Source organism: Panthera uncia (assembly GCF_023721935.1).
Source record: "Panthera uncia isolate 11264 chromosome C1 unlocalized genomic scaffold, Puncia_PCG_1.0 HiC_scaffold_4, whole genome shotgun sequence".
Classification (NCBI taxonomy): Eukaryota; Metazoa; Chordata; class Mammalia; order Carnivora; family Felidae; genus Panthera; species Panthera uncia.
In genome coordinates, this window is record NW_026057585.1 from 88875163 (window position 1) to 88902726 (window position 27564).

The 27564-nt window shown below is 48.7% G+C and overlaps 1 protein-coding gene and 1 long non-coding RNA gene across 2 annotated transcripts; one reads left to right on the plus strand and one right to left on the minus strand.

The window, feature by feature from the left end:
• Positions 1–434: 434 nt before the first annotated feature.
• Positions 435–9668, minus strand: LDLRAD2 (low density lipoprotein receptor class A domain containing 2). The gene is made up of 4 exons (XM_049617869.1): positions 9587–9668; positions 6955–7398; positions 3512–3643; positions 435–641 (listed from the first exon to the last, which is right to left on the minus strand). Exons 1-4 carry the CDS (start codon positions 9666–9668, stop codon positions 448–450), a joined length of 852 nt encoding a protein of 283 aa, XP_049473826.1. The 3' UTR covers positions 435–447.
• On the plus strand, positions 7209–26039 carry LOC125912998 (uncharacterized). Its single transcript, XR_007454891.1, has 3 exons — positions 7209–7469; positions 9597–9780; positions 25692–26039. It is a non-coding gene; the product is annotated as an uncharacterized LOC125912998 (long non-coding RNA).
• The last annotated feature ends 1525 nt before the right edge of the window (positions 26040–27564 follow it).

A 27564-nucleotide genomic window follows, 5' to 3' on the forward strand; every position in this document is an offset into this window, starting at 1 on the left:
AGTCTGAGGGTTAGGCAACCTGCCCAAGGTCAGACGGCCCTCCTGGGGACGGGGTAGAACCCTAGGTCTGTCTGACCCCAGAGCCGGCTCTCTTTTCTCTGAAGCCACAGCCTCTAGGGACATCCTCCCTGTCCCTAGAAGGTCGGCCTGCTCGGCTGCGGCCCCCCAGGAGCCACCTGGCCAGGACACATGTGACAGATGGTGCAGCTGGGACAGAGGCCACGGGCACCAGCCCGCCAGGCCAGCCAGCTGGAGAAGCAGCAGCACCAGGCGAGGCCCACAAGGAGGCCAGTGGAGGCTAGGACCAGCGAAGGGACCGGTGCCACGGCCCGGAGCCGGGGACCTGCAGAAGGAAAGGGAGAGTCCACTCAGGCTTCAGCCTGGGCCTGCTGCCCTATCCCTGTCACCTAGAGAGGGACAGGTGTGACCTTGGTGGGAGGAATGGGATCAGGTGGGAACCAAGAGCTGCATACCTCCCGGAGGAGCTGCTGTATCCCCCTCTTCGAGGGCCCGGCCGGCCAGGGGGCTCCTCTCGGCCGCCTTCTGGAGGGGGCCTGCAGACCTGAGAGCTGGGGAGGGCGTCAGGGGCTGGGAGGTATGGCCATCTGTAACCCTCGCCTGGCTGGGCACCAGAGAGGGACCTGCAGCGGGAAATGATAGAGTAACAGAGAACTTTTGAGGACTCGACTCGGTCTCACTGAATCCTCCCTAAACCTCTCTTGTTACTATTAGTATTTCCGTTTTACAGATAGGGGAAGTGAGGCACAGACAGGTTAAGTAGCTTGTCTAGATCACAGAGCAGTGATAGGGGAGGACTGGAGCTCCAGCGCCCGGGGTTGACGGATGGAGCCACTTCCCAAGAAAGAGGGCGTATCGGGGAGCTCGAGTGGCTCAGTCGGTTAAGCTGCTGACTTCGGCTCAGGTCATGATCTCTCGGTCTGTGAGTTCGAGCCCCGCGTCGGGCTCTGTGCTGACAGCTCAGAGCCTGAAGCCTGCTTTGGATTCTATATCTCCCTCTCTCTCTGCCCTTCCCCCACTCATGTTCTCTCTCTGTCTCTCAAATATGAATAAATGTTAAAGAAAATTTTTTTTTAAAGGAGGAGGATGTATCTGTCTTGAGCATTTTCTGGGCACCAAGCGCTGTACTAGGCGCTGAGCTCTTTACCTGCAGTATTTCACTTGGTTCATGACAATTCTGAGACCTTAGGTTTATCATCCCCATGTTACAGATAAGGAAACTGAGGCAGAGAGAGGGCCATTCTTCCACTCATTTGACTACTATTTCTTGAGCATCTACTGCCCCCCAGGCGTTGCCCTGGGGACAGGAGGAACCGGCAGTGTGTGAAATGGACAAACCCGGTTTAGGGTGCCGAGACGGAGCACAAATTCTGTCATGTCACATGGAGAGGCGCTGTGGAGACAGTAAGAGGGGGAAGGGACAGGGCAGGTTGGCTAGGGTCAGCGTTCTTTCCTCTTTCACTGTGGTGAAATATATACCACCATGAACCATTTTAGCCATTTTTAAGCATACAGTTCAGTGGCGTTAGCACATTCACATGGTTGCCCGACCATCACCACCATCTCCAGACGGTGCAAAACCGCAACTCTGTCCCCACGGGAACGCTGACTCCCCGTCCCCCTCCCTCCAGCCCCTGACAACCACCATTCTTTCTGTGTGTACAATCTGGCTACTCAGGGTGCCTCGTGTAAGTGGAATCCTGGTATTTATCCTTTCACATGGGCTTATTTCCTTTCACACAGTGTCCTCCAGGTTCATTGCTGTGTTGCATGTTCGTGCATGTGTCCGAATCTCCTTCCTTTTTAGGACGGAAGAATACTCCGTTGTGCAGACATGTCCTATTGTATTCATCCATTCACCTGTCGGTGGACAGAGGGTGCTATGTCAAATAAAGGGGCCAGGAAGGAACTCACTAAGATACTTAAGTGGAAACCCACAGGAGGCCAAGGTAAACCCCCGAAAACAAGGTTCAGGGCAGCGACAGCTCAGCCCAGGCCAGAAGGCGGGACGGGAAGGGAAGGGGGGGCTGGCGTGGAGGCGGGGAGGAAGCAAAAGGGAGGTGGGGAAGGGCCAGAGGAGCCACAGGACAAAAGGAACAGCGACTGTGGGCTTCGCGGGGCTTTGCAGGGCTTTGCTTCTGCTGACAGATGAGGCATGTGGAGGGTTCTGAGCGCTGGAGACACGTGGGCTGTTTTCAAAGGCCCCTCTGGCGGGGAGTGCACTCCCCACTCCAACGTGTGCGACCCACGGGGTGACTTCTTCCAAAGAGGACAGTAGAGAAAGGGGAGGCAGCAAAGGTAACAGTGGAGAAACCTTACAAACACCACCTGGTGCTGGCAGTATGTGCTTTGGATACGGGGTGATGAACAGGACACTTGGCCCGGGGTCTTCCTGCCAGTGACCCATAACTCCAGTCTCATCCCGAGCAGAACATCAAATTCTGATGATGTGGATGGCTTGGCTATGGGCTGAGAGGAAAGGAGGGAAGGTGACAGCAGTTTTGGTGAGCAGGGGATGCCGGTGAAGAGCAGGATGGGGGAGGGCTGTGCATCAGGTGTTCAGTTTGGGGCAAGTTAAGTTTGAGACGCCACCTACACAGCCACATGGAGAGATTGAGTAAGGAGGTCGGTGTGTCACTAGAGTTCAAAGACGAGTCCAGATGGCAATGTCACATAAAGGAGAGCACCAGAGGAATGGGCATGGAGAGGCTGGAGGAAAGGAGGGTATAGGAATGGGGCCTCGGGCACAAAGCACAGAGTGTCAGGCAGATAATGGTGAATCTGCAAAGTAGACTGAGGAGTGGCCTGGCAGGTAAGTGCGTGGGGTCCTGGGAAGCTGGCCTTCACCCTTCAGCTAAGTGGCATTTTTCGGTAAACAACCTGTTCAACGGGGCATGCCAGCCCTGTTTGCAGGAGGCGGCATCTTAGATTTGCAGGAAGGATCTTCCTGAGTGATCTATTTTGGTCCCCGCTCTGTCCACAGAGCTCATTCCTGGTTATGTTACTCCCTGACTCTATGACTTTGGGCAAGTCATTTCTCCTCCCCAGGCCTCAGTTTCCCCATACATAAAATGTGTGAGTCAGACTGGATCCGTGGTTTCCAGAGTTAAGTCTTGAAGGTCCAACTCAGGTCCCTTGGTGAAACATCAGTCAGCCAGGGCCTGGGCCTCCATGTCCAGTTAAATAGAGCATCTCTCCTTTTGAGGCTTGGGCCTCTGGGCGAAATTCCACTTAGGAAAAGCTTCCACCACTAAGCAGCTGGATTTTGGAAGCAGCTGAATTAGATCCTCTCCAGCATCATTCCGGCGCTCGCTTGCTCTGATCCTCAGGTCGTCCCGTCTACACAGATTCCTCCCTACTGTGCTTCACCTTATTCTCTCCTGCCATGCCCCTGCCTCCGACCTCCCCGCTGATGCCCTGCCCCAGGGAAGGGCAGTCAGCCCCGCTCCCCTCCTAGCTGTTCAGTGGGGCCTAGGCCGCACCCATGACTGACCTCTGCAGTCGGCCGGTGGCCAGGATGCCTGGTCACTACCATCGCCACAGTTGTCCACACCCCAGCGATCGCACACCAGGCTCCACGGGATGCACCTGCCGGTCCGACAGCGGAAGTAGGCACCACAGGATCCTGGGGCCAAGAGGGGAGGCAGGAGGTGAGGGCCCTGAGGCAGCCCATGACTCAAAGGGATGTGCAGCCCTGCAGTGAGGGAACGTGGGAGCTTCGAGCAGGAGAGAGCACGGGTGGGCGTTTCATGGGAGACGGGCGCCCGGTCACAGGGACGATGCCGACGGCTAACATTTATCGAGTCCCCATTGCATGGCGGGCGTGGTTCTAAGTACCCCACTCACACCCCAGCCCGTCAGCTTTTCACAATTACCCCGTGGGAGAAACACTGTTATGAACCCCATTTTAGGAATGAGAAGACAGGCCCAGGGAGGCTAGGTCATGTGACCGAGGCGACACAGCCCGTATCTAAGTAGCAGAGTAGAAACTCAGTCCCATGCTCATAAACACTGTGGCACACAGAGGGTGTGCAGGTGTGTCTGCACATGTGCGTGCACATAGCCTGCGTCGTCCCGGCGAACGTGTATGTACGGGGCTGAATTGTATGGTTCGATGCACGGGGCGTGCGGAGAGGTTGGCTCACCCAGCATCCCATTTTGTGGAGAAAAGCTGGTTCAGGTGGGACTGACCAGCACCATGGCTCAGGGATGGGCGTGGGAATCAGAGCATTCCACTTCCTGGCCATGGGAATGGACACGTGATTCACACGACTAATCCGATTTGGCCCTGGAACTTTTGCTAGAACCATTAAGAAAAGATGCTCGCTATTTCATTGAAGTTAGAGCTGTTAATGGTGACCAGGGACTTGGAGCTACAGGGTCATCTTGCTGCCTGAGATGGAGGCCAAACAGACTCCCACAAGGCAAAGACAGAGAAGAGACAGAACCCAGGTGCCATTACTTAAACTGCTGGATCCGGCTACACCTGAACCAACGCCTTAATATCCTGGTTATAGCACCCCCCCCCCCACTCTCCTTAGGCTAAACAAAGTTGAGTTGGGTTTTTTTCACCTACAAATGAAGGTGAATAATATATAGATAGATAGTAGATGTAAGAGTGAATATAAAAGAAAACACAAATAGTGCGGTTGTGTATGGGTGAGTGTCAGTGTAAGAGTGTGTGCGTGAACCCGATAGGGTGTGCCTGCAGGCGTGAGTGACTGGGACTGCGTGTGTGGCCTGAAGATGTGCAATGGGCCTTTCTTCATTCAGATGACAAGACTGATCTAAGGAAGCCAAAGCTGTGATAAGGCTTCACCACTGCCACCTGCTTTTGGGAGTCCAATGAGCAGCGGCAGCATTCCTGGGTCCTTGGCTGACAGTTGCATCTTGCAAGAAGGCAAGGCCACAGGGAGAAAGGGAGAAGTGAGAGGTTAATTCTCAACCAGCCAGTGACTGCTGTTTACAAAACGTCATAGGCCCCTGGGCATGCTACAGTCTACAGGAGCCAGAAAGGGGACCCCAGGCACCACCGGTCTTGTCCCTGAGGATTTAGAGTACAAATTTCAGCGCGTCCAACTTCGGCTCAAGTCACGATCTCAAGGCTCATGAGTTCAAGCCCTGCATCGGGCTCTTTGTTGTCAGCACAGAGCCTGTTTCAGATTCTCTGTCCCCCTCTCTCTGTCCCCACCCCCACTCTCTGTCTCAGAAATAAATGAACATTAAAAAAAAAACCAGAGTGCAAATTTCATATAGTTCCTCCCAGAGCCAGAAACTCTAATGGGGAAGAGAGAGAGAATTTAAAATCCAAAATCAGACCAGGCATAAGGCCAGGGAAGAAGGAGGTGGGCCTGGGGACACCCCCCGACCAACTCGGTGTTACAGGCCCTCCAGGGCCTAGCACACAGAGATCAAGTTCTCGGTGAACCTGCACAGGCCCTCAGAGACCGCCACACTCTTTACTCAAAGCGCTCACATCCCATGTTTCATCCTCCAACCTGGGGGCATCTGGGTGGCTCACTGACTCTTGGTTTGGGCTCGGGTCATGATCTCATGGTTTGTGAGTTCGAGCCCCCCGTCAGGCTCTGTACTGACAGCGCAGAGCCTGCTTGGGATTCTCTGTCTCTGTCTCTCTGTCTCTCTCTCTCTCTCAAAATAAATAAATAAATAAACAAAAAAACAAAAAACAAAAAACCTTTGAAAATCAATCAATCCTCCAGCCTGGATATTTTGCCAGAATTGGCAGTAAAGCTTCTCTGTGGTTCTGGAATCCTGAGTTTTGGCAATTCACCTCCTCACCATCACTGGACACAGCCTCTGCTGCGACGTAAGTGAGTGTCTCCAATCCGGGGCAGCCTGTCGGGACTAAGGCCTTGAATTCAGTTTGAGCAAGAGGACGTACTCTAGCCATAAAGCCCCGTCGCTCCGTGTGTGAGCAGGGAGACCTGGGCACTTGCCTTAACTTCCCCGGGCCTGTTTCCCATCCATAAACATGAGGACAAGAAGACGGGCATGGTGTTGCCGGGAGAAACAGATCTGGCACGCAAGGGGCAAAGGCAATGCTTAACAAATTACTATTAATTAAGATCAGTTCCCTTTCCTTGCTTAAGCGGCTGTCACTCAGTCACAAGAGTCCTAACTCGGCCCCTCTGCAATCATCTGAAGCGCTGACCCAGGACACAGGAGCCTCGTGTGAACTTGAGAGCGTGTGAGTGAGTCATATCTAAGCGTGCAAAGTGGTACTGTGTGTGTGAGGTGTGTATGAGGGGAACCACATGTGTGAGTGTGCAGCATGTGAGGCACGTGGGTGGGTGAGGTGTGTAAACGAGTGCAAAGTTGTGGGTTATATGCACACGTACAATGTGCGAGAATGTGGGTGTTGGGTGTGAGGGATGGGGGGTCGTGTGAATGAGTGTGCAGGAGGGGGTCGCGTGAATGAATGTTGTGAGTGAGTGTGCAGGGTGCGTGCGTGTGGGTGTTGGGCGTAAGGCGTATGCGTGTGGGTCAAGTGAATGAGTGTGCAGGGTATGCGAGTGTGGGTGTGAGGTGTGGGATGTGGGAGAGTATGGGAGCCCTGTGGGAGTGAGAATTGTGAGCGGGTCAGTGTGTGTGTGTGTGTGTGTGTGTGTGTGTGTGTGTGTGTGTGAGGGGCTGGTAGGAGGTCTGCTGCACAAGTCCCTGGAAGTCAGATTTCTGGGGGGGTTCTTTGGGTCTGGAGCCCCCCTTACGGTGCGGACGCGAGCCCAGCCGCCAGTCCTCCTCCCCACCCCACCCCACAGGCCCCGCCCTGCTCCTAGGCCCCCCCCCGCCCCCAGGCCCCCCCCCCCTCTTCCCCCCCCCCGCCCCCCCCCCGGGGGGGCCCCCCCCCCCCCCCCCCCCCGCCTTCAGCTGCCCCCAGCTTGGAGGTCCGGGTCCCGGCCCACAGCCCCAACCCACCCAACCGGAAAGAGGTGACTTCGCCCACGAAGTCCACGCGGGGCTGGCGGCCTCTGGTGAGCAGGCGGAGGCCCAGGAAGGGCCCGGAGGACGCCACCGGGGCGGGGATGGTCAGGCCGCAGAGAGGGGCCCCCAGCGCCCGGGGCGCCCCCGGCGGGCCCTCGTAGAACTGCAGGTAGGACCCGGGGGCGCACGGGTCGGCGGGCTCCGGGGAGGAGGCGTTGGACGCCGGAGGCCCCGGGGGCGCCCGCGGCGCCGCGGCCAAGCTGTAGACCAGGAAGAAGCGGAACTGGAAGCGGATCCTGTCGCCGGGGGCCGCCGCCCGCATCCAGAGCCCGCAGTCGGTGTCCGGGGCCACGAAGTAGAACCTGCGCGAGGCGGCGTGCGAGCGCAGCAGCAGCCCGTCCCCCTGCCACGTCTGCCCGCAGAGGTCCACCAGGTCGGCTGCAGGGAAAAGCACGGATTCGGGAACCGCGCGGCCTGGTTCTGAGCCCTGCCCGCTGTGTGACCCCCAAGTAAGTCACTCACCCTCTCCGAACCTCCGTTTCCCCATCGGTAAAATGGAATGATTGCGCAATCTCAGAATTTTTGTGAGGATTAAATAATTAAATTCAGGTCCTCAAGCTCTTATTCTTTTTTTTTTTTTTTTAAGTTTATTTATTTTGAGAGAGAGACAGAGCACGAGCAGGGGAGGGGCAGAGAGAGAGGGAGACACAGAATCCGAAGCAGGCTCCAGGCTCCGAGCTGTCAGTGCAGAGCCCGACGACGCAGGGCTGGAAATCAGGAACTGCGAGATCATGATGTGAGTTTAACCAGCTGAGCCACCCAGGCGCCCCCCTCAATTTCTTATTCAAAAACTCTAGGATTCATTTCAGAATTTTCCAGAGTTTAGAAAGATAAGGTGGTGTATATGCAGGATATTGACCTCCATTATCAAACGCATTTGCTAGAGCAGGTGTAGGGATACATAACCCTAAGCAGGGCAAATGAAGACAAGAAACAGCCCCCTGTCGGTTCGAGTCAGGAAGTCTCAGTAAATTAGTTAAGAAGGAATTTCAGTTTTCAGAGCTTTTCATAGTTTGGAATTGAAACTAAAGGACTGTGAACATGTAAGCATTCGGTGCTCAGGACAGTGCTTGGCATTTAATGAGTGTCACCCACGTTAGCTATAATTAGCATCTTATTGGAGGAGGGAGCAGACACAGACTTTTCCTGTTGCTCCTTGCTAGAAGAATCTTAGTATCTCTCAGCTGCCAGGGAGCAACGTACCAGCCTTCCTGGCCATTGGCCTAAACCAGGTTTTGTGATCCTAATTCTATTTGCAGGGTTTAGGGATTGGTATGTGACCTGATTCTGGCCAATGAGATTGAAGGTTTGCTGAGGGCTACTGAGAAAGGATTTCCTCTCTGATTAAACAAAAAGAAGAAGAAAGAAAAGGGGCACCTGGGTGACTCAGTTGGTTAAGCGTCTGACTTCGGCCCAGGTCATGATCTCATGGTTCGTGGGTTTGAACCCCCCACGTTGGGCTCTGTGCTGACAGCTTGGAGCCTGGAGCCTGCTTCAGATTCTGCGTCTCCCTCTCTCTCTGCCCCTCCCCCCACTCTCGCTCTGTCTCTCTCTCTGTCAGAAATAAATAAACATTAAAAAAAGAAAAAAAAGGAAAAGAAAAGGGAGAGCTGTGCGATGAGGACCCTCTTTCTTCCTGCTTGTGAAAGTGGTTGACTGAGAATGCAATGGCCAGCGCTGCAGCAGCCATTTTGCAAAGATGATGTCATGAGAATTCTGCAGCATCACTGACACGGTTGAGCTGCTAAATTAACCATTTCTGGAATTATCTATGGCCCCATGAGTGAAATAATAAATGTCCTTTTAAGGGCATTAGTTTGGTATCTGTTTACTTACATCCCAAAACATCCTCATGGGTACAGAGTTGTTGTGAGGATTAAATGAGATAATGCATAAATAATCAAACTAGCTCTGAGTTTTTGTAACGATAGAGAAGAGGAGGTGGCTTTTCTGGTGCATCGCAGGGGCATGAGTGGGTCTTGAGGACCAGCCAGGACGTGGGTCTTTGGGGAAGCAATTCACCAGCAGGGCTCAGGATATGGGAGCATTTTCTCAAATCTGCGGGGACCTAGTAAAGCCAGAACGTGCCCCGGAGGCATGCAGGAGAGGAGGGAGTTTTCAAGAGTGAGTGAATTGAGTGTTTTTTTCTATGTGCCAGGCGCTAAGTGTCTCGCACATTTATCTCATATGCACAATAATAAAAGTCCCCTAAGGGGCCCTTATTCCCATTTTACTGTAGACACTGAGAGGTGAAACAGTGATCTCAGGGGTGGAAATGTGAGAAGAGGCGTGAGAGTGTGAACACACAGTGTCTGACCTCAAAGCCCATGGTGTTGTCCATTGCCCCCCACACACACACACCCCTGACCCCTGCTTCTGGTGATTTGGAGTTCCAGCCTTCCGGAGGGATTTGGGGTGGACTTGGGGGTACTAAGCAAGACCAGGCACAGGGGTTCCCAACCTCCTCCAAGTCAAGGGGTCCCAGCCCATCTTGGGGAAATACAGTCTCTAAGGGTGGTAGGACCCACATCTCCTGCCCGTCTGAGCCAAGGCCCCTCATGCTCACCTGTCTCCAGAGCAGATGCAGCCAGGGCAGCTGCCCCCAACAGGAGCAGCCTTTGGGGCAGCTGCGGGAGACAAGCCTCCATCCAGGCCCTGCTGTGCCCAGCAGTGGGGCAGACCTGCAGAATCTTCGGTTTGGGGTCTTTGGGGAGACCAGGTTGTGGGGACCTGGCTGGCAGGACACGAGGAGCAAGGGAGGTAAGTCCACCAGCTCTCTGGTCCCTTCACAGTGATCTTTGTGCTCTAGATCCTTCTTCAGATCAGGATTGTGTCCAGAGTTGCCATGGAGATTTGGGGCTGAGGCTGGAGCCTGGGGAAAGAAGGCGGGGAAGATGTCTGCTTACCCCATGCCAGATGGGAACCAGGAAACTCAGATCCGGTTCGGCCACAAGGCTTCTGGGAGGGGCACCCACAGCCTCAGAGACCTGCTCTCTGGACAAATCGGCATCTTAGGGCTGAGCTTGAGAGAAGCCCAGGACATCCAAGGGCCACTCTGAGGGCTCTAAAAAGGCAGCAAATGATGAAGGAGTTCATTCTATTACCAAAAAGTATTTCTACCTCAGGGCCTTTGTACTCACAGTTCCCTCCCACCTGGAATGCTCTTCTGCCATAGCATTCCATGGCTGGCTTCTTCAGGTCACTCAGGTGTCAGCTCACATGTCACCTCCTAAGACCACACTTCCTAGACCAGCTCTCAATCTGAATTAGTGTTCTCCCTCCTTATCACTCAGTCACATCTCCCCACCTTTATTATCTCAGCACTCGAATTATTTGGCTTACTTATATCTTGTGTATATAATCCATTGGCCCCCGACTAAGATTGTGTTCCACAAGGGTCTTGTTGATCTCTGAAGCCCTAGGACATACATAGCACAGCGCCTGGCGCAGAGCAGGAATCCAGAAAATGAGAATAGGTGGGTAGTATTGCGCATATGATTTCCCTTTTGCTGGGTTTAACTTCCCCAGGTGTAAAAGAAAGAGCTTGGACCATTTCAGGTTTTTCCAAAATTTGTCATTAGAACCGTTTTTTTCGTGGGGCGCCTGGCTGGCTCAGTCAATAGAATATGTGACTCTTGATCTCAGGATTGTAGATTTGAGCCCCATGTTGGGTGTAGAGATTACTTAAAAATAAAATCTTAAAGAAAAACAATAATTTTTTTCAGAACGTATGTTACATGGAACATTAATATATAAAACCGGAACTTTTTGAGTCTGTTTCCTTACCTGTAAACTAGGGTAATGATAGTTCCAACTTCCTAGGTTTGTTGTAAGAGTTCAGTAAGTTGATACAGGGGGAGTACTTAGAATCGTGTCTGGGGGCGCCTAGTGGCTCAGTCAGTCAAGCATCCAACTTTGGCTCAGGTCATGATCCCACAGTTCATAAGTGTGAGTCCTGCATTGGGCTGTCTGCTGTCAGCCCACTTTGGATCCTTTGTCCCCCTCTGTCTGTGCCCCTCCCCTGCTTTCTCTCTCTCTCAAAAATAAATAAACTTAAAAAAAAAAAAATAGTGTCTTTTACATAGTAAAGTGCCCAGTGCTGGGTGATGACGCTTAATGTCATTACTATTTAAACAAAGGTGCACAATGTTTGAAGAAGTCCCTAATTGAAGCCTTGAGACCCCACTTCAGAGTCCCAGGACTCTCTGAGAAAGTTAAAACCACTGTCCCCCAAGCTCTGTAACAGTTGTCCCTTCCAGAGCTGACATTCGATGCTACCTTTCTGCCCTACTGTGTATGTGCTGTCCAAGGCTGGGCCTGGGGGAGACTCTGAGAGGACCCAAGTCCACCTCAGCAGGAGCGGATGTACCACGAAGCCTGTGAAGCTGAAGATTTAGGACACATTATTTGCGTGGGGTTTTATGTTTTTGTAAAATTTGCAGAAGTAAGATGTTCTAACCGCCGTCAGTTCAAACCGCTGGCTGTCTCTTTCCACCCCATCTCCTCCATCACACCTCGCTTCAATGCCATGGGCATTTTTGTAATCTGGCTAAATGGAGGTTGGTTTGGGTTTGGGTTTGGAAGGATGTGTTAATGAGGTCCTAGCTTCTTCCAGGTAGAGTTTTATTATTTCTGGATGCTCCGAAGTAATTTCCAGGAATGCCCTTCACACCCGTTGTGCTGTCCTCCCCAGTGTTGTGATATGAAGGTACAGAATCAGAGGTCATTATCATGCCTGGCCCGCCAGGTGTGAGGGTGTTAGAGGAGAAATAAGGTTTGAAATGTATGAAGCCAGAAGCTACTCTATGGAAAATCCTCCCAAATCTTTCAGCTCACAGTGGGTAGAGTTTATCCCAAGTCTGAGAGCAATCCTTAAGGGCACAAATAAGCATATCAATAATAAAATGCAAAGCTGAAGAAAAAAATGTAAATGATCACTAACAAAAACTAATTTTTTTGTTTATTTATTTTTAAACAGTCTGTATGCCCAACTTGGGGCTAGAATTTACAACTCCAAGATTGAGAGTCATATGCTCTTCTGAATGAGCCAGGCAGGTGCCCCAATAAAAAACTAATTTTGATCAATCATGCTAGAGGAAAGATTGAATTATCTTTCTAGTCCTGTTATAGAAAATATGGGGTGCCTGGGTGGCACAGTGGGTTGAGTGCCTGACTTCAGCTCAGGTCATGATCTTACGGTTCACGGGTTCAAGACCCACATCGGGCTCTGTGCTGACAGCTGGGAGCCTGGAGCCTGCTTCAGATTCTGTGTCTCCCTCTCTCTCTGCCCCTTCCCTGCTCATGCTCTGTCTCTGTCTCAAAAATAAATAAAACATAAAAAAAAAAAAGAAAGGGGCGCCTGGGTGGCTCAGTTGGTTAAGCGTCTGATTTCGGCTCAGGTCATGATCTCGCGGTCTGTGAGCTCGAGCCCTGCGTCGGGCTCTGTGCTGACAGCTCAGAGCCTGGAGCCTGTTTCAGATTCGGTGTCTCCCTCTCTCTGACCCTCCCCCGTTCATGCTTTGTCTCTCTCTGTCTCAAAAATAAATAAACGTTAAAAAAAAAATTAAAAAAAAAAAAGAAAATATCATAGAGTTATCACACAAGTGACAAGAGTATGTAGCCAAAAAAGCAAGAGAGTATTACAGAACAGTATTGGGCAGTCGATTAAGAAAAATTGTTACTGGGGCCTCTGGGTGGCTCAGTTGGTTAAGCGTCCGACTTTGGCTCAGGTCATGACCTCACGGTTCATGAGTTCAAGCCCCATGTCAGGCTCTGTGCTGACAGCTCGGAGCCTGGAGCCTGGAGCCTGCTTTGGATTCTGTGTCTCCCTCTCTCTGCCCCTCCCCCACTCATGCTCTGTCTCTCTCTGTCTTAAAAATAAAGACTTAGGGGCGCCTGGGTGGCTCAGTCGGCTAAGCGTCCGACTTCAGCTCAGGTCACGATCTCACAGTTCGTGGGTTCAAGCCCTGTGTCGGGCTCTGTGCTGACAGCTCAGAGCCTGGAGACTGTTTCAGATTCTGTGTCTCCCTCTCTTTCTGACCCTCCCCTGTTCATGCTCTATCTCTCTCTGTCTTAAAAATAAATAAACGTTAAAAAAAAAATTAAAAAAAAAACACTTAAAAAAAAAAAGGACAAGAAAAATTATTATTGTTTTGGATTTATATTGTTTGTGCTATTTGTCAGTTATTTTAACCTTAAAAGTTGTCATGATTTTTTTTCTCATTCTAAATATTCACTTTCAAATCTGGTTTTGTGTTTATAATTTATTTAAAAAAATTAATGTTTATTTTTGAGAAAGACAGAGACAGAACATGAGTGGGGGAGGGGCAGAAAGCAAGGCAGACACAGAATCCAAAGCAGGTTTCAGGCTCTGAGCTGTCAGCACAGGGCCCGACGTGGGGCTCGAACTCATGAACTGTGAGATCATGACCTGAGCCGAGATCAAGACGCTTAACCGCCTGAGCCACCCAGGCGCCCCTGTAAATTCCATATTTTTAAAGAGTGCCTTCAAATTTTCTATGCTTCAGGACCCACAGAACCTGACCCTCAGGAATCTGATTGGTAGAGCCTTCAGATTAAGCACATCAATAAACAAACAAAAAGCAATCATTAAATAAGTTACAATCTTTACTACACCAGAATGTGAGGTACCTGGGGAAGTCAGGAAGGGCTTCCCAGAGGAGGGCATTCCCGAGTTGGGCCCTAAAGGACACAAAGGAGTTTCCATGCAGGAACTGTACTAAATATTCCAAGCAGAGGACTGAGTACATGTCATAGTCACAGGGAACTCGTTAGCTGGTGTGGCTAAGGCATGTTGCACAGAAAAACAGAGCGGAATGACCACAGTAGTGACATGTAACTTCCCAGGGCACCTGGGTGGCTCAGTAGGTTCGGCTTCCAACTCTTGATTTCTGTTCAGGTCAGGATCTCACATTTTCTGAGATGGAGCCCTGCATGGGGCTCTGTGATGACAGAGCGGAGCCTATTTGGGATTCTCTGTCTCCCTCCCTCTCTCTCTCTGCCCCTCCCCCACTAGCACGCACACGCACACGCACACACATGCACTCTCTCAAAAATAAATAAGCATTTAAAGCAAACAGGGGTGCCTGGGTGACTCAGTCGGTTAAACGTCAGACTTCAGGTCATGAACTTGTGGTTTGTGAGTTCAAGCCCCGTGTCGGGCTCTGTGCTGACAGCCTGGAGCCTGCTTCGGATTCTGTGTCTCCCTCTCTCTCCCTCCCTCCACCACTTGCGCTGTCTCCCTCTCTCTCTCTCAAAAATAAAGATTAAAAAAATTTTTTTAATTTAACAATTTTTTTAAAAATAAAGGAAACAAAAAAAAACAATGTAACTTCTCATCCCCTTGACCAGGCTTTGTGCAGAAAATATTTCTACCTTTCGTGAACTAGGGACAAACTTAATGTAGGGACCACTTCTCAAGTGTTTACAACATTCCAGGTACTGGCTATAACCTTGTGGCACGCTTTATCACGCATAATCATCACAATGACCCCACAAAGAGGGCATTCTTACGGGCCTCATTTAAATGATGATAAATCTGAGTACAGATAATGGTCATAAATAAGATTAGTAAGTAGAGAAGTAGAGTATTCCCCCTGGGTCCCACTTCCTAGCTCTGTGACCCTTGGGCAAGTGACTTAACCTCTCTGTGCCTCAGTTTTCTCATCTATAAAATGAAGACCATACTAAAGTATCTTATTGCCTATTGGGAAGACTAAATTAACAGAAAGACGTAAACTCCGTTTTCAAACATCACTAACCTCTATCTTAGGCATTGGAGATATTTCAGAGAACAAAATAAACAAATAAGTTCTCTTGTGGAACTTGTACTCCAGTGGAGGATAAATGAATAAAATGTATGGTGTATGGAATAGTGATAAATATTAAGAAGAAAAAACAAAGCAAGACAGGGAAAAATGAAATGTCAGAGAGATGCTGAAATTTTGATAGAAAGGCTTCACAGAGGCCTCACAGAGAAGGGTCTTTTGAGTAAAGATCTGAAGGAAGTGAGGGAGCCAGCCATGTAGCTCTTTGAAGTAAGAAGATGCAAGGCAGAGGGAAGAGCAAGTGCAAAGGCCCTGAGGCAGGAGCATGCCTGACACAAGCAATAATAGCATGGAGTGAATGCCGTGATGGGGAGAGTGACAGGAGATGAGTTAGATCATTCAGGGCCCTAGTGACCATTGTAAGGACTTTGGCTTTCTCTCTGAGACAAGAACCACTGGGCAGGGCCAGATGCTGCAGGACCATATAGGAGACTATTTTAATGAGTCTAGAAATGATGGTGGCTTGGACCATGATGGCAAGAGGTGGTCAAATTCTGGACATATTTTGAAGGTACAACCGATGGGATTTGCTGACATTGGATTTGGGTGTGAAGGAAAGAGGAGTTAAGTGTGGCATCCTGGGTTTCAGCCTGGCAGAGGGAAGGACGGCGTTGTCATAACTTGGGGATGGGGGAGGATGGGGAGATCAGCATTGGACACATCCCGATTGAGACCATTAGAATTCCCACCGGCGATGGCACGCGATTGTTGGATCTCTGAGTCTGGAGTTCGCTGGGGAAGTGTGGGTGGGGATATAATTTGGGGAGCAGTTGGCATGTGGATGTTATGTAAAGTCACAAGCCGGGGTGAGTGGACCATGGGAGTGAGCAGAGAGAAGAGGAGAGGGCCAGCAAGCTTGGACAGTACCCCAACCCTTTTGCTGGGGGAATGCAGCTGGTACCCAAGGATCTGGAGAAAAATGTCCCCTAGGGGGCAGTCAAAGCCAATATGAGCATGTGGAACCTTGCTGTGCATTCTAGAAACAGCCTCTGGGAAGCCCTGGGAGGCCCCTCAGCTTAGAGGCTGGAGATAGTGCAGCTCCTTCAAGAAGCCAAGCGTTTGCTGGGCATCTCGGCTCTGAGTCCTAGGTGTCTTCCCTACATGTTTGGGTAACTGGAGGAAACGATAGTTGTCCTACCCAGTTGATGTGCCTTTATTATTCTGTCCAATGGGTCAGCAGATTGGATCATCTCTAAGGGCTCTTTCCCTCAGACGCTCTCTGAGTCTGGAATATGGGCTGATGCTTCTGCACTTGGGGGTGTCACATCTCATCTGTCACATTCTTTCCTGCAACTTACAGTTTGATAAGCTACTGGTAAATAACTGTTCATGGATGCCAATTTCAAGCCTGGGGCCTTGAATACCTTCATTCCAGAAAAGCCCTGAGGCCGGTATAATCATCTCCTTTAATTTTTTTTATGAGATTTTTTAAAGTTTGTGTATTTTTGAGAGAGACAGAGACAGAGCAAGCAGGGAAGGGGCGGGGGGCAGGGAGAGAATCCCAAGCAGTCTCCACAGTATCAGCACAGAGCCCAATGTGGGGTTCAAACTCACGAACAGTGAGATCACGACCTGAGCCAAAATCAAGAGACAGTTGCTTAACTGACTGAGCCACCCAGGCGCCCCTAATCATCTCTTTTTAAAAATAAGTAAACATTAAAGACAAATGTCCTTTTTTTTTTTTAACATTTATTTATTTTTGAGAGAGAGCATGAGAGGGAGAGGGGCGGCGAGCCCAATGCGGGGCTTGAACCCATGAACTGTGAGTTAATGACCTGAGCCGAAGTCCGGTGCTCAACTGACTGAGCCACCCGGGTGCCCCCAAAGAACTTTTCTGATACAGAAAGTTAACCTGATAGAAAAAAAGGGGATGGGCACTTGGCTGGCTCAGTAGCCAGCAGCTCTTGATCTCGGGATTGTGAGTTCAATCCCCACCTTCGGTGTAGAAGTTACTTAAAAATGAAATCTTGGGGGCACCTGGGTGGCTCATACAGTTAAGCGCCTGACTTCGGCTCAGGTCATGATCTCATGGTTCTTGAGTTCAAACCTCACACCGGGTTCTTTCCTATCCTCACAAATCCCACTTCAGATCTTCTGTCCCACCCCCCACCCCTACCCCTCCCCAGCTTGCACACGCACGTTCTCTCTCTCAAAAATAAAAGAAATAAAAAATAAAATCTTTAAAAAAAGGAAAAAGGGGCATTGATTACATTCCTTGCATTACCAGACACAGAGGGACTGATGGGAGTCCCAAAACAAGAACCAAGTAACACGTCTTGGTATAAGCTAGATTCGGTGCAGACCACACAAAGTGGTCACCACAACATCTTATTCACCCAAATGGAAATGATATATAAGGGAAAGGACACGACAGCGTCCTCCATTGAGAAGGCAGTGTCTCAGTCTTTGCCAGACTTGCCCCATGAGCAAAGAGGGCATGGAAGACCTCATCCACCACCCTCCTGGTCTGAGCTGACACTAGGACACAGCTGATATGATGGCTCAAGGATAGGAGTGCCTCACTCATACCACAAGAGATCAAGGGCAAAGCAGCAGCCCTAAATACAACCACAGGAGGAACTCTGGTGGGTAGGGGACAGACAAGGCAGCTCAATATGATGAATTAAAATCAGTACCAGTGGGGCGCCTGGGTGGCTCAGTCGGTCAAGCATCTGACTTCGGCTCGGGTCATGATCTCATGGTTCGAAAGTTCGAGCCTGGCAGTGGGGTTCTCTGCTGTCAGCACAGAGCCTGCTTTGGATCTTTGTCCCTCTTGCTCTCTGCCCCTCCCACCCCCCTCAAAATTAAATAAACATGAAAATAAAATAAGTACAATTGCCAATAAGTCAGAACTTACACGAAGGAGATCCTGAAATTATCCTGAATTATGATCCATGGGCAGTAGCCAATGGCCTAATAATTTGGTGCCCCAAATGGAAAACAAATAATTGTCTCATGAATGGCTAATCAGTATGGAGAAAACCAATATGGGAGAACATACATCAGGTCTGACAGTCTGACACATTAGGAGATCATGTCTCAGCACCTAGAGAGGTAAAACTCAAGAAGCAAAATACAATCAAAAAGTAGATAAATTAACTGGAAAGATAACATCAAAAATGGTTAATTGACAAAATACTAGCTAGATGGGTCCCCAAGCAAATGGACAGATGGGGACAAACTTATCAATTAGATGATGATGGGAGAGAGTTAGTCCTAAAACAGCACATACTAAAACATTGTCAAATCTGCTAGTCTTTTCTATGTCACTTGACAATAGAAAAGGGGGCACACAATTTGAAGAGCTAGCAGAAAATGAATCTGGTAGATAGAACATGCTGGAGCCTTGATCGAGTCACTAGGAAAAAGGAAATGGCTGTGGTGGATACTTCCTCAGGACTGGGGTTTACATAGATGCGAAATCCATAATACCAGACATACAGACACCTAGTATCTGTGGAACCCCCTAGGCCACAGAATCAAGCCAGGAAACAAACATTATAATAAGGACATGAGTCTAGGGCAGTAAGAAGAAAATCTTTATGCCTCATAATCCTACAGAAGCAGGAATGGTAAAAAAGTTTAATGGGTTACTAAGGAAACACCTAAATCTAGCCTGGGGTGAAATAAATAGAAAATGGAACAGTGTTCTGGCAGAATAAATTGTCTAAATTACATAATAAGCAACTATCCTGACACCCTAGAGCTATTCAAACAACCAAAATACAGTCCTCTAGGGGCACCTGGCTGACTCAGTAGAGCACGCGACCCTTGATCTCAGGGTTGTGAAGTCAAACTCCACATTGGGTATGGAGCCTACTTAAAGAAAAAATACAGTCCTATAATCAAGCTGAAAGACATTAAAGATTATTGAGGAATAAAACTACAAGTACAAGATTCTTACGTTACCTCTTTCAGAATAAAAGCATTTACTTTGGGATGCCTGAGTGGCTCAGTTGGTTAAGTGTGTGGCTCTTGATTTTGGCTCAGGTCATGATCTCATGGTTCGTGAGACTGAGCCCTGATTCCGGCTCTGCACTTACAGCATGGAACCTGCGTGGTATTCTCTCTCTCCCTCTCTCTCTGTCCTCCCCCTGCTCGTGCACGTGTGCACTCTCTGTCTTGCTCTCTCTCTCTCATAGTAAACTTAAAAACAACAAAGCATTTACATTGACCACCCTCAATGACTTCGTTATAACCATCCTATTTATCTGACACTGTGTACCCAGTTTACCTGTAAATAGACTGACCATAACCTATCAGATTGACTTCACAACTAATTGCTAAGGTGATGAACACCTCATTTGGATCAAACCAGGATCGGATATAGACCCATGGACATTTCACAATAACTAAAATACATCTTATTAGGGGCACCTGGATGGCTCAGTCCCTAGAGCATGCCAACTCTTGATCTTGGGATTGTGAGTTCAAGCCCCATGTTGGGTGTAGAGATTACTTTAAAAAATAAAATTAAAATACGTCCTATTAGCCCAACTTCAGCCATCATGAGACAGAAATGGTCCAAGTCTGCATGGAAGTAAAGAAAGCTACACGACCCTTCAAGATGGCCCGAATGAGGCTGACATAATCGCAAGGGATCTTGAATGGGGAGACTCACCCTATCAGAGAAATACCACCAAGAACAAAAGACCGGATATGGAGTTGGTGGGCCTGAGCCTCTGCTTAAAACCTCACCTCACCTGCATCTACGAAGAGTAGAGCCAACAGGAATGTTTATGCCTTCCTTAAGAGAGACAAGTGAACTAAGAGGTGAAGAAGATTTGTAGCAACATCATCAAAGGTTCCATGGGCCATTAGGAAGAACTGAAAACAGAACAGATGTAGGAGTGGGTATCACAAACGTTCATAGACACCGAGCATGGTACGTCGAAGAGAAACATGGTACAAAGACGCACTTGGGAGACCTGGCTGCTCAGTCAATGGAGCATGTGACTCTGGACCTTGGGGTAGTAAGTTGGAGCCACATGTTGGGTATAGAGATTAGTTAAAACTTAAAAAATAAAATGGGGGAGGTGCCTGGGTGGCTCAATCGGTTAAGAGTCTGACTTTTGATCTCTGCCTGGGTCATGATCCGGGGGTTGGGAGATTGAGCCCCGTGTGGGGCTCTGCTCTGAGTGTGGAGACTGCTTAAGATTCTCTCTCTCCCTCTAGCACTTGTGCACTCTCTCTCAAAAAAAAGTAAGTAAATTAAAATATAAATATAAATAAAATCTCTAATGATTAAATGGATGGAGCTTTCTCTCTCCCTGCGTGGCAAGACTCTGTGCTATGGACATTTTATGGGACTCTTGACAACCTTGGAGACTGGATACATTGCAACGTTAGCAAATACTTAAGGAATATGCTTGTTTCCTATGATTCTGTTTGTAATTTTTTTAAGCTTATTTATTTACTTTGAAAGAGAGAAAGAGTGAACTGGAGAGGGACAGAGAGAGGGAGAGAGAGACAATATCAAGCAGGCTCCACACTGCCAGCACAGAGCCCGATGCAGGGCTCAAACTCATGAACCATGAGATCATGACCTGAGCTGAAATCCAGAGGCAAACGGCTAACCAACTGAGCCACCCAGGTGCCCCGCTATGATTCTAATATTGGTTCAGGTCTGTTGTAAAGCATAACGGAGTCAGGGTGTGAACTGTAAAGCAACTATGTTTGTAAATTATGTCTCAGTCCTGGCCATAGCTTCTTTTTTGTTTATTTAAATGTTTATTTAGTTTTGAGAGATAGAGCGTGAGTGGGGAAGGAGCAGAGAGAGGATCCGAAGCAGGCTCTGCACTGACAGCAGAGAGCACGATGTGGGGCTCGAACCCACAAACCATGAGATCATGACCTGAGCCAAAGTCAGACGCCCAACTGACTGAGCTACCCAGGCACCCCCAGTCATTTTTTTAAGTAAACTCTATCCCCAATGTGGGGCTCAAACTCACGACCCCAAGATCAAGAGTTGCTCTATCTACTGAGCCAAGCAGGCACAGCTTTTTGTTTTATTTTATTTTATTATTTATTTTTATTTATTTTTTATTTTCTTATTTTATTTTATTTTATTTTATTTTATTTTATTTTATTTTATTTTTTTATAGCTTTTTATGAATTCCAGATGTCAAAGGCTGCCTGCATCCTGGTAAGGTCTAGCTCACATCTTAATAGTGTCAAAATAACCGTGTCACTTGCACTTCTCTAAAAACTTCTCTAAAACTTCTCTAAAACAGTCCAATGCTGAGGTGGCAAGAGCCAGTAGGTGCAGTAATCGTATCAAGGATCAACATATTCAGGTTTGCTAAATTGCCAATAACCAATCAGAGCCAAGAGTGTAAACAGCCACACACAAAGAGCACGATTATAAACAGCGTCGATTATAAACAGCGTCGTAAGTTGGACAGTGCCCACCCAAAAGTCATGCCCTCCCCCCGAATCTCAGAATCTGATTTTATTTGGAAATAAGATCTTGGGGCGCCTGGGTGGCTCAGTACACTAAGCATCTGACTTCGGCTTAGATCATGAGCTCACAGTTCCTGAGTTCGAGCCCTGCATCGGGCTCTGTGCTGACAGCTCAGAGCCTGGAGCTGCTTCAGATTCTGTCTCCCTCTCTCTCTGCCCCTCCCCTGCTCACGCTCTGTCTGTCTCTCTCAAAAACTAAACATTAAAAAAAAAAAAAAAGGAAATTAGATCTTTCCAGATGTAATTAGTTAAGATGAGATACCGGATTAGGGTGGGCCCTAAACCCAATGGCCAGTATCCATGTAAGAGGAGAAGGCCACACAGAGACATACACAGAGGGAAGATCCTGTGAAGGTGGAGGTGGAGAGTGGTGTTACCGCCACAAGCCAAGGAGCATCAGCAGTTACTTAAAGATGGGAAAGGCAAGGTCGACTTCGGAGACCTGAGCGGGGAGCGTGACCCTGCAGGGAGCTTGAATTTGGACTTCCAGACTCCAGAACGGTGAATGAGCAAATGTATTGTTTTTAAGACACTCAGTTGGTAGCAATTTATTATAGCATCCTTAGTGGACGAACTACGTGCAGAAGCGGAGGTCTCCATTATAAGATTCCTGATCCTGGTGCCCCTTGCTCCCAAAGCAAGAGTACACACTGTCTGTCCTTCACTCTCCTAATGCTGGAGGGTCGGTCTCTAGGCAAAGGATCATGCCGGATCCAATCCACTGTGACGGTCGAGGTAGTGGCCGAGGAGAAAGAGAAGGAACATTTGTACCGAGAAGGTGACCACCACTTACTACCTAGAATTTAAGGCACTGTGGCCTTTCACCCTACCTAGTGTGGTGTCTCTCCCGATTGGATGGGGGCCTCCAGATGTGGGGTGACTCCACTGGGTGGAAGCCAGTGGCGAGGACAGTGAAAGGATCCACCTGGGGTAGAACAAAAGCGATAGAAGTTTATTGGATACACCCGTAAAGGGAGGCGCTGCAGGCAGGATGGCAAAGGAGAGACTCCGGGGCAGTGGAAGGAGGCTTTCTTTAAGGGGGGTGGAGGGGGGACGCAGAGTTGCCTGGGAGGCTCAGTCGGTTAAGGGTCCGACTTCGGCCCAGGTTATGATCTCATGGTTCACCGAGTTCGAGCCCTGCTTCAGGCTCTGCGCTGACAGCTTGGAATCTGGAGCCTGCTTTGGATTCTGTCTCTCCCTCTTTCTCAGCCCCTCCCCTGCTCTTACTCTGTCTCTCTCAAAAATAAAACATTTTAAAAAGGGGGAAGATGAGGAGATATTGGGACATACAGAATTTTCCCTTTTTTGGTAACTGTGCCTGGTTGTAAGTAGCCCATTGGTTGGTTAGGTCCTATAGATATTTTGAGGTGGGTTCCCCGATGGGCCTTGCTGTGTTTAGACAGATGGTCACTGTGGGCTCTTTCTACATTCCGTTGCTCAAGCCTGTTGACTAAAGGCAGCCTCTACACCCAGAAGGACTATGTGTGTGGGGGGGTGGTGTATTAATAGGGAGATTTATTCTAAGTGTCTAAGACATTGTATTAGGTAATCCCTTATTATATTAATTCTATAATAAATACGCTTTTCAGAAGGCTACCTGTGGTCAGATCCCACATTGCATTTTAGCCAACGGAGTTCATGTGATATGGTTCACTGAAGGTCTTGTCTCCTCCCTCCACTATACTGGTCAGTGACTAACTCCTGGGTATGCCGATTCACACTGTAGATGTCAAGGGGAGACCCAACGCTAGAATGTGACCATATATGTTCAGATCCACAGTGGCGGCAAGGAAGCGTAGTAAAGCATCTTCAGTGTCCACATGAATGGTACTTCGTGGATGAGGCAGCCCTGACCCCACCCATCCTCAGGTGGTGACACATTCCACCCCTTCACTTCCCTTTTTGGCTTGGTGCTTTCCCCTTTCTTCCCAGTCTTGGAAAGATGGTGACATTAAAAATCTGCTTGTGCTTCATGCGTACTTTGTGAGTCTGCCTAGATTTCAAGCTCCTTTCATCTAGGCAAAAGAATCTACTTTCTGTTTGTTTATTTTGAGAGTGAGTGCGTGTGCACGCCCACATGAGCAGGGGAGGAGTGCAGAGAGAGAATCGCCAGCAGGCTCCTAACTGTCAGTGTAGAGTGGACTCGGGGCTCGATTCCATGACCCGTGAGATCAGGACCTGAGCTGAAATCAAAAGTCAGATGCTCAACCGACTGAGCCACCTAGGTGCCCCAGAAAAAGAATCTACTTTTAACCATCCCTCTGGAACTAAAGCGATAATCCTTATTCAGACTGATGCACATTCATTATTTAGCGATTTCTTTTTGCTGTTAAATTTGAGAGAGAAAGAGAGATTGAGCGTGAGAGTGGGGGAGAGGGGCAGAGGGAGAAGAGAATCTTAAGCAGGCTCCATGCCTAGTGTGGAGCCGGATGTGGGGCTCGATCCCATGACTCCGGGACTGTGACCTGAGCCGAAAACACCAAGCCAAAAAGAGTTGGCCGCTTAAGTGACTGAGCCTATAGTGTATTTTTTTTTAAGTTTATTTATTAAAAACGTTTTAAATTTTTATTTATTTTGAGAGAGAGAGAGAGAGAGAGAGAGAGAGCATGAGCAGGGTAGGGGCAGAGAGGGAGACACAGAATCCGAAGCAGGCTCCAGGCTCTGAGCTGTCAGCACAGAGCCGGATGCAGGGCTCGAACCCACGAGCCTTGAGATCATGACCTGAGCCGAAGTCAGATGCTCAACCAACTGGAGCCACCCCGGCACCCCAATAAGTTTATTTATTTAAAGGGTGCTTGGGTGGCTCCGTCAGTGGTGAAATGAGAAAGTAATTTATTTCTGTGAAGCTGATGTCGGGAAGACTGCAGCCTGGCGTCTCCAAGACAGTCTCCAAAGTGCTGAAAATACTTGTATGTTTATACAAGGAAAATGTGAAACAAGGTCGGTGAGTACAGGCAGGTGGGCTGTGAAGGGCCAATCAGTCATTGCCTTGGGGTCAATCACTCCAGGTCTGGCTGGCTCAGGGCAGTCTTTGTTGCTTGAGGGGTAGTTTGGGCTCACTCAGCGGACGCTTTGCCTGCGGGGTCTTTTGCCTGAGTTGAGAGATAAGCTGGAAAGAATTTAATCAAAAAAGTACAGACTGAGGTCAAAATGGAGGTAGTTGAAGTTCTCTTTCATTACTACTGTAACAAATCACCACACTCAGCAGCTTCAAACAATTTATAATTTTGGAGTTCAGATGTCTGGAGAGGGTTTCACTGAACCGAAATCAAGGTGTGGGCAGAGCTGCGTTCCTTGCGGAGAATCCAGGAGAGAATCCATTCTCCTTGCCTTTCCCAGCGTATAAGGGTGCCTACATTCCCTGGCTTGTGACTCCTTCCACTTTCAAGTCAGCAGGGTAACGTCGTTTCTGGCTCTGACCATTCTGTCTCCCACTTAGAAAGACCTTTGTGTTGGGGTGCCTGGGTGGCTCAGTTAAGCGTCCGACTTCGGCTCAGGTCATGATCTCATGGTCCGTGAGTTTGAGCCCCGCGTCGGGCTCTGTGCCGACAGCTCAGAGCCTGGAGCCTGCTTCAGATTCTGTGTCTCTCTCTCTCTGCCCCTCCCCTGCTCACGCTCTGTCTCTCTCAAAAAATAAACATTAAAAAAAAAAAAGAAAGACCTTTGTGGTTACATTGGGTCTATTGAGGTAATCCAGGATAATATCCCCATTTTAAGATCTTTAATCAAATCACATCTGCAAAGCTACATCCTTTTGCTACATAACATATGCACAGATTTTGAGAATTAGGACATGGACATCTGTTTTACTGTATTTGGGCTTCCATAACAAAAATACCATACTAAAATAAAATAAAAATTAAAAAAAATGCCATAGACTGGGTGGCTTATCAACAACAGAAATATTTCTTAGCAGTTCTAGAAGCTGGGAGGTTCAAGTTCAAAGTGCTCGCAGAAGCAGTGTCTGATGAGAACTTAGTCTCCTGTTCATAGAAAGCTGTCTTTTCACTATGTCTTCATGTTGGTGGAAGAGGCAAGGGAGCTTTCTGGGGTCTCTTTTATGAGAGCACTAATCCTATTCATAAGGGCTCCACCCTCATGACCTAAGCACCCCCAAAGGCCCCACCTCCAAATACCATCACATTGGGCATTAGGATTTAACCTGTGAATTTCTGGGAAATGAGAACATTCAATCTATAGCAATATCTTCGGGGTGGGAGGGTGGGGCATTATTCTGCCTACCATAGCCCTATAGGTCATGAAAAGTAGTTTAGATTTTATTTAAAATGTGAAATGATGACAAAATGGAGTGACATAACCTAATTTATGTTTCTATTTCTTTTTTATTGACCTATATAAAAGAGGGCCCAGGATGAAGGCTGGCAAAACTTCAGCTGTGATGCTGTGATTTATAAAAAGCAATACATATTTGGGGGGTGCCTGGCTGGCTCCATCGGTTAAGCATCCGACTTCGGCTCAGGTCATGATCCTGCGGTTTGTGAGTCCGAACCCCACGTTTGTCAGCAGGTTCTCGTGAGTCCAAACCCCGCATCTGCAGCCTGGAGCCCAGTGCAGATCCTCTGTCCCTCCTCCCCGCACCCCCCACCCTTACCACTCTGTGCACCTCCCCCGTTCACTCTCGCTTTCTCTCAAAAATAAACGTTAAAAAAATAAATACATACATGTTGGTCTTCCTTCATTCTTCCCAGAGTTCCTAAACCCTTGGAATTTCCTAAGTAATTGGAGTGATAAAGTTGTCTTTTGTTATAACAAGCCCCTTCCAACTACTCCAGGCTTTATGTTAATGAGATGACTTTTGGAAAGCCCCTGGGTAATTTAAGAATGGGGGCTAGTTGCCTGGAAAACCAATCATGATTAGAGGGCTGGAACTTTCAGCCTCAATCCCAGCCCCTGAACTCTGGGGAGTAGAGACTGAGATCAGTCATGAACAGTCGAGGATTTAATCAACTCTGGCTGTGTAATGGAGCCTCCATAAAAACCTACAGGACTGGGGTTCAGAGAACTTCCAGGCTGGTGAACAGTGGGGTTGCTGGGAGTGTAGCGTGTCCAGAAAGGGCGTGTCCAGAAAGGCCACGAAAGCTCTGCGCCCCTTCTTACATTTCTTGCCCTACGCCCCTCTTCCGTCTGGTTGTTCCTAAGTTCCAGCCTTTCCTAATAAACTGTTCATTAGTAGGTAGAATGTTTTCCTGAGTTCTGTGAGCTGCTCTAGCGAATCAGTCAAACCTGAGGAAGAGGTGATGGGCGCCTCTGACTTGTAGCCAGTTGGTCAGAAACCTGGATTTGCAATTGACGTCTGAAGGAGTGTATGTGTGTGTGCAGTCTTGAAGGACTGAACCCTTAACTTGTGTGATCTGATAAGATCTCCAGGTAGATAGTGACAGAACTGAGTTAAATATGTAGGACATCTGGCTGGTGCCACAGAATTGCTGGCTGTATGGGAAACCCACACATCTGGCGTCAGAGTGAAGTGCGACTATAGTATAGAGGAGACACATAGGAGTGAGTTTTTATTTTAGACTAGCATTTAGGAAATCCGTGGAGGAGGAGGAAGAGGAGGAGGAGACAGCAAAGAAGACTGAGAAGGAGCAGTGACTGAGGGAAGTGGACAACCAGGAGCCGATACTGCCTAGAAACCAAGAGGACATTTCAAGATGGTAGAAGCAGTGACTGCAGCGAGCTGAGGGCTGAGAGAAGACTGCTGGGTTTGGTGACATGGGAGCCATGCGAACCTTGATGAGAGCAGCTGTAGGGGAATGAGAAGGTCTCAGGCCAGATTGGAGTTGTTTGAAGAGTGAACAGAAGATGAGTGGTAAGTCGAGAGAGTACAGACCTTGGCTGTCCACCGCGGTGGCACTCCCCACATGTGGCTAATGAGCACCTGAATAAGGCAAGTTTGAAATGTTTAAAAAAAATTTTTTTTTTCTGAGAGAGAGAGAAAGGCAGAGCTTGAGCAGGGGAGGGGCAGAAAGAGAGGGAGACACAGAACCCAAAGCAGGCTCCGGGCTCTGAGCTGTCAGCACAGAGCCCGATGCCACACTTGAACTCATGAGCAGTGAGATCATGACCACAGCCAAAGTCAGAGGCTTAGCCAGCTGAGCCCCCGGGCGCCCCGAATGTGGCAAGTTTAAATTGAGATGACCTGCGAGTGTAAAACACACACAGATTTCCAGAATATAGTGTGAAGAAAAGACGATCGAATATTTCGTTGATATTT